Here is a 7,391-nt window from a genome sequence, read left to right as displayed (position 1 = left end):
ACTTGTAATCCCAGCATTCGGGAGGCTGAGACCTGGAGGATCGCGGTTCGTGGACAGCCTCAGCTACTTAGTGAGGCCCTCTGCAACTCAGTGAGACCCGGTTTCAAAATAATGAATAAAAAATAGGGCAGGGGGTATAGCTCGGAGGTCAAATGCCCCTGGGTTCCATCCCTAGACCCACAAAAAAAAAAAAAAAAAAAAAAAGAATAAAAAATAGGCTGGAGCCAAGCATGGTGGCGCACGCTTGTAATCCCAGCATTTGGGAGGCTAAGACAGGAGGATCCAGGTTTGCGGCCAGCCTCAACTACTTAGGCCCTTTGCAACTCAGAACAAGTTTCAAAATGAATAAAAAATAGGGATTGGGGTGTAGCTGGGAGGTAGAATGCCCCTGGGTTCCATCCCCAGTACCACAAAAAAAAAAAAGGAGGAGGAGGAGAATAGTAAGCTAGTAAGCCCTCGCCCTCAACACAGAACAAAGTGGGTCCCGTTGCAGGTGTCATTACCACCCCCACGCCCAGCCCGGGCCTGGAAGCAAACCTGCTCAGCTCTCCCCCAACCTTCCTGGGCTAGAAGTGTACCCACCCCCTCCCAACCCCTGGCTCCAAACAGCCACAATCACCAGCTTTCTCAGGAGAGCTGACAGCCTTCCTACTCCTGCCTGAAAGGCAGCCAGGGGCCTCTGGGCCAGCAGTCTCCAGTGACAGGTAAGGCCTCCCCTGCATCACCAGCCAGCCAGAGTCACCATAGCAACCCTGGCAGCAAACAATGGCGCCAGAGAGGGCTTTCCTACAAGGCTGTGTCTCCGGCTCTGAGGCTCAGAAGAAGAATGGCTGCTAAGACGCAAAAGTCCCTCGGAGGAGGGCTGGGCTGCCCACCTCATGTCCAAGAGCCTTTCCTGCAGGTAGGGTGGCCTGCCCCAGGCCCGCCTTTATCTCTAGCTCAACAAGGGGCTGTCCAGAAAGGCTGCCCTTTTGGTCCTACAATGCTGTAAACAGTTCAGAACTGAGACCTGCCTGGCGAGCCGAGGATGAGCATCCCTTCATTTGGAATGCTTGAGGCCAGAAGTATTTCAGATTTGGGATTTTTTTTAAATCTTGACATATTTACATGTCTATAATGAAATACCTTAGTGATGGGACCCAAGTCTAAACATGAAATTCATGCTTCACATATACCTTATATATGTAACTTGAAGGTAGTTTTATGCAATATTTTGAGTATTGCCTGCATTTTGTTTGCAATGCATCATGTCAGGTCAGGTGTGGAATTTTCTACTTGCAGTATCATGTCAGTGGCCAGCATTTTGGATTTGGGATTTTCAGTTAAGGATTCTTAACCTGTACCACATCCCCCAAACCCACCCACTGGGGTGGTCTTATAGTTAGGGGAAGCTGGGTGGGGTGGCGCACGCTTGTAATCCCAGCATTTGGGAGGCCGAAACAGGAGGATTGCGGTTCACAGTCAACCTTAGCTACTTATCGAGGCCCTTTGCAACTCAGTGAAACGCTGTTTCAAAATAAAAAATAAATAAATAGGGTTGGGGGTGTAGCTCGGAGATAGAATGCCCCTAGGTTCCATCCCCAGTACCGGAAAAAAAAAAAGAAAAGAAAAGAAAAGAAAAGAAAAGAAAAAGAAATGACTTAGGGGGCTGGGCATGGTGTGCTGACCTGTGATCCTACTTTGAAGGTAAGACAGGAGGATCACAGATTCCAGGCAGGCCTTAGCAACCAAGCAAGTCCCTCAGCAACTTAGACCCTACTTCAAAATAAAAAGCTGGGGTGTGTAGCTTCAAAGTAGAGTACCTCTGGATTCAATCCCCAGCACCCAAAAAAGAAAAGATTAGCCGGGCGTGGTGGCGCACGCTGGGAATCCCTGCGCTTGGGAGGCTGAGACAGGAGGATCGCACAGTTTCGAAGCCAGCCTCAGCTACTGAGTGAGGCTCTCAGCAACTTAGTGAGACCCTGTTCCCAAATAAAGTATATATAAAAATAAATAGGTCTGGGATTGTAGCCCGGAGGTAGAAAGCCCCTGGGTTCCACCCTCAGTGCCACAAAATAAATAAATGAATAACCTAGTCATTAGGAGTGACATAGGGGACCAGGCCCAAGAAACAGGTGGGTTTTTGGAGTCAGAAAAGGTACATGAGAGGAAGAAGTTATTTATTTATTGGTCCTGGAGGCTGACCCCAGGGACACTCTATCTCTGAGCTACACCCCAGCCCCAGTGTGTGTGTATGTGTGTCACTGGGGATTGAAGCCTGGGGCATTCTTCCTCTGAGCTTCAGACTCAGTTCTATTTTTTATATATATTTTAAAAAGTGTGTGTGTGTGTGTGTGTGTGTGTGTGTGTGTGTGTGTGTGTGTGTGTGTGTGTTTTACTGGGGGTAGAACCCACGGGCTTTTCTACCTCCAGGCTATATTCCCAGACTTATTTTTTTATATTTTATTTGGAAACAGGGTCTCACTAAGTTGCTGAGAGCCTCATTAAGTACCTGAGGCTGGCTTTGAACCCGTGGGATCCTCCTGTCTCAGCCTCCCGAGCGCTAGGATTACAAGAGTGCGCCACCATGCCCAGCTTATTATTATTAATTATTATTATCATTATTATTATTATTATTATTATTATTATTATTTTATTTTGGAACAGAATCTCGCTAGGTGGCTCAGGGGCTCCCTACATAACTGAGGCTGGCCTCGAACCCGTGGCCCTCCTGTCTCACTCCCAAGCCCTGGGGTGGCAGGCATGCCCGCCCGCGCCCTGGGCTGGAGGAGGCTGGCCGCGGGGCCCTGCCCGCTCGGTCGACCCCGCTCGCTCCCACCTCTCTCCCCTAGATGGTCTACGCCACGGTGCACCAGCCGCCGCCGCCCCGGCGCACGCGGGCGCAGCGCGAGTTCCTCCTGCCCGGGCCGGGCCGGGAGCTGCCCGGCTTCACCCGCCAGGCCTACCAGCAGCTGGCGCTGCGGCCGCCGCCCTGCCGCGACGCCAAGTCCGAGGTGCGCCGCCGGCTGCTGCGCCCGTGCAGGGCCGCCCCGCACACCTGGGGCTTCCACACCTGGCTGGACGTGGGCCGCCTGCCCGCCGCCGTCCCCGCGCGGCCCGACCGGCCCTACGACAGCAACGTGTGGCGCTGGCTGACCCGCGCCCACGCGCACCGCGGGCCCCCGGCGCGGGTCCCCGTCCCGCCGCCCTCGCGGATGGGGCGCAGCAGCTTCCTGGCCTACATCCACTCCACGCCCATCTTCCTGGACCAGCACCGGAAGAACCAGGTGCTGCTGAGGACGGTGAAGGAGCTGCGGGAGGTGGAGAGACTCAAGTGGAGGAGCGAGGTGCGAGCGCCCCCGCTCGACGCCCACGGCCACATCCTGCCCCCCGCAGGCTTCAGGAGGTAGGACGAGGGGCAGCCCGAGCTCCGGGGCCTACCCGGGGAGAATGAGGCGTGTGGCTTGGTCCCTACCCTCAAGGAGCTTAAGGATGCTGCCGAAGCTGGAGTTGATGGCGCACACACCTGTAATTCTAGTCCTTGGGAGACGGGGACAGGGCGACTGCAGGTGTGAGGTCAGCTTCAGAGAATTAGACCCTCAGCAGCTTAGTGAGACCCTGTTTCACATTGGAAAAATAAAAATAAGCCGGGCGTGGTGGCGCACGCTTGTAATCCCCGCGCTTGGGAGGCTGAGACAGGAGGATCGCACGGGGTTCGAAGCCAGCCTCAGCTACTTGGTGAGGCTCTCAGCAACTTAGTGAGACCCTGTTTCCAAATAAAATATAAAAAAGGTCTGGGAGTATAGCCCGGAGGTAAAAAGCCTCTGGGTTCCACCCCCAGTACTACCAAAAAAAAAAGAAAAAGATAAAGAAACACTAGAAAAATAAAAATAAAAAGAGCTGGAGGTGTAGCTCAGAGGTAGAATGCTCCTGGATTCTGTCCCCAGTCACACACACACACACACACACACACACACACACACACACACACACCACCCGCGTGCTAAGGTTTGAATCTCATCCTAGAGACTCAAACTGAATTACTCAAGCTAAATGTCCTGGGGGACAGCCCGAGCATGGTGTATTTACTTATTTATTTTTATTTTTATTATTTTGTGTGGTACTGGGGGTGGAACCCAGGGGCTTTTTACCTCTGAGCAATACTCCCAGACCTATTTTATACTTTATTTGGAAATCGGAGTCTCAGTTGCTGGGAGCCTCACTCAGTAGCTGACGCTGGCTTTGAACCTGCGTGATCCTCCTGTCTCAGCCTCCCAAGGGCTGGGATTACAAGCGTGCGCCACCACGCCCGGCGTCATTTATTTATTTATCCACTCATTCACTTTTTTTTTTTTTCCAGCACTGGGGATCAAACCCAGGGTTTTGCATCACATGCTAGGCAAGTGCTTTACCCCTGAGCCACATTCCCCAGCCCTATGGAATGTTTAAAAGCTCCCCAGGGAGAATCATTTTTTCTTTTCTTTTTCTTTTTCTCTTTTCTTTTTTTTTTTTTTTTTTTTTTCCCGTGGTGGTGGGGATGAAACCCAGGGGCATTCTACCTCTGAGCTACAGCCCCAGCACTATTTTTATTTTATTTTTATTTTGAAGCAGGGTCTCACTAGGTTGATGAGTCTCATGACTTGCTGAGGCTGGCCTCAAACCTGCGATCCGCCTGTTTTAGCTCCCCAAGTACTGGAATTACAGGTGTGTGCTACCACGCCCATATTCCCCAGGGAGAGTTTACTGTGTGGTCAGGACCCAGAGCTCTAGAATTAACCAGCAACACCTAATAGCCGAGCATCTGCTGTTTCAAGGTCAAAGCATGCTGAAGCATAGGAAGTCTGCCAATATTCAACAGTTTGCAATTGTCAATTCCCTGCTGTTCAATTTAACACTACAGGCCAACAGTGAAGAGGAAGCCGTCCATTTATGCGGAGCTCAGTGCTGTCTTCCCAGGGGCACTGATTTAGTGGAAAAGGTGAGACTGGAAAGAGAATCTAGATAAGAATCTGCCTAATGACCAATGTAGGATCCCAAGTTCAAGGTCAGCCTGAGCAATTTAGAGTGACCCTGTCTCAAAAAATCAAAAAGATCTGGGATTGTAATTTCAGTACTTGGGAGGCTGAGACGGGAGGATCAGGGTTTGAGGTTAGGCCAGTCTCAACAACTTGGGGAGACCTTCAGTAATTTAGCAAGACTCTGTTTCAAAATAAAAAGATCTGGAGGTAGCTTTTAAGTAGAATGCTTCTGGGTTCAATCCCCAGCACCACACAAAAACCAAATAAATACAAATAACCAGACATAAAGGCACATGCCTGTGAGTCCAGTACTCAGAGGCTGAGACAAAAGATTGAAGGGTCAAGGCCAGCCTCAGCAACTTAGCGAGGCTCTCAGCAACCTAGTGAGAACCTGTTTGTTTTTTTTTTTTTTTACAAAATAGGGCTAGGAGATGTAGCTCAGAGATAGAATGCCTCTGAGTTCAATCCCCAGTAATACAAATATATATATATATATATATATATATATATATATATATATATATATAATATAGATAGAATGCCTCTGAGTTCAATCCCCAGTAATAAAAAAAAATATATATATATATATATATATATATATAGAGAGAGAGAGAGAGAGAGAGAATATAGATAGTATATATATATATATATATAGAGAGAGAGAGAGAGAGAGAGAGATAGAATATAGATAGAATGCCTCTGAGTTCAATCCCCAGTAATACCAAAAATAAATAAATAAATAAATTTTTTAAAAAAAGCCAGGTCTGGTAGTGTACATTTGTAATCTCAATACTTGAAAGGCTGAAACAGGAGAATCACAGATTCAAGGCCAGCCTCTGCAATTTAACAAGGCCCTCAGCAACTCAGGGAGACTGTGTTTCAAAAATAAAAAATAAAACAGAGCTGGGGGGGGTATCACAGAAGTAGAATACCCCTGGGTTCGATTCCCACTACCACACACACACACACACATTAACTAATCAGTTAATACTTAAAAGGACTGAGGACGCAGCTCAGTTGTAGAGCACCCCTGGGTTCAATCCCCAGTAAAAACCGAGCCTGGTGGCGCACGCTTGTCATCCCAGCACTTGGGAGGCTGAGACAGGAGGATCGGGGTTCACAGCCAGCCTCAGATACTTAGTGAGGCCCTCTGCAGCTCAGTGAGACCCTGTTTCAAAATAAAGAATAAAACTAGGGCTGGGTGTATAGCTTGGAGGTAGAATATCTGTGGGTTCCATCCCCAATACAACAAAATAAATAAATAAATAAATAAATAAATAAATAAATACCCACCCAGAATCTGCCTAGTGACATTGTATATAGATGTCAAAGGATGGAAAATCTACTAGTTAGACAAGATCTCAGCAGCCTGATGGCTAAACACAGTGTCAGCGTCCAGGCCACTTGGCAGAGATGCACATCCCTCTAGGACGCTGCAGAGGGATTCCTACAGCCCGGCCCCAGCCTGCTTGTGGGAGGCAGAGTGGCCCTCCCTCCCCGCGCTCCCCACCGTGGCCAGAGCGCCCCTTCACCCCTCTCTGTCTCCTTCAACAGGCCCTGCCACATCACGGCTGGTGGGAGGCTTGAGCCTCGAGGCCTCCAGCTCTTGCCCAACCCGCTGCCCACCGACTTCGCCAGAAGCTGGCCGTGCCCGAACCATCTGTCTCACTACCAGGAGGGGGCGCAGAAGCTGGCCTTGCTGCCCAGCCCACCCCTGAGCAAGGACCTGGTCAGGGATTACCGGATCCTGATAGAGGAGCGCACCGCCTTGCCCCTCTACTACCTGTCCAGGGCACAGCTGGGCAGCTCCCTGGGGAGGAAGAGGAAGAGGAGACCTGGACGCACGTAGAAGAGCCTCCAGGTGTGTGGGGACCCTGGCGGCGCCCAGAGCCCGGGCTGCAGTGTTCTCCGCCAAGGCACCCGGAGCAGGAAGCTTGGAGCTGCTGCAGAAGAGCCCTTCCCCACCCGCCCCGCCTCAAGCCACCGCTGTACCCCAGGCCCCTGAGATGCGCTGCGGCAACTCTAAAGCGTTCTGAGTCTTCCTTGATGGGAGGATGGGGGCGGGGAGGAGGGAGCAGCAAGAACAGGACAGGTTTCAGTTCCTGGGCGTGCCATAAGGAGTGGGGAGGAAGAGGTGAGAGAGAGTGTATGTGTGTGCGCATGTGCGTGTGTGTTGGGGTGGGGGAAGAGACACTGTAGGAAATGCCGGGCGTGGCGGTGCACACCTGTAATCCCAGTGCTTGGGAGACAGACAGGAGGAGTGCAGGTTCACCGCCAGCTTCAGCTACTTAGTGAGGCTCTCAGCCATCTTAAGTGAGACCCTGTTTCAAAACAAATAATAAAAAGGGCTGGGGATATAAATCGGAGGTAGATTGCCCCCTGGGTTCAAGCCCC

At 50.7% G+C, this 7,391-nt stretch overlaps 1 protein-coding gene across 1 annotated transcript; it reads left to right on the top strand.

Annotated features, from left to right (window-relative positions):
- Positions 1-2,831: 2,831 nt before the first annotated feature.
- Positions 2,832-6,846, top strand: TEX52 (testis expressed 52; the record flags this gene model as incomplete). The annotated part of the gene is made up of 2 exons (XM_080704960.1): positions 2,832-3,385; positions 6,552-6,846. The coding sequence occupies 2 exons, from the start codon at positions 2,832-2,834 to the stop codon at positions 6,844-6,846; spliced, it is 849 nt and encodes a 282-aa protein (XP_080561086.1).
- Positions 6,847-7,391: the final 545 nt, after the last annotated feature.

This window comes from Muscardinus avellanarius (genome assembly GCF_963383645.1).
Source record: "Muscardinus avellanarius genome assembly, chromosome: 11".
NCBI classification, from domain to species: Eukaryota; Metazoa; Chordata; class Mammalia; order Rodentia; family Gliridae; genus Muscardinus; species Muscardinus avellanarius.
This window is presented reverse-complemented; position numbering and strand designations above follow the sequence as displayed.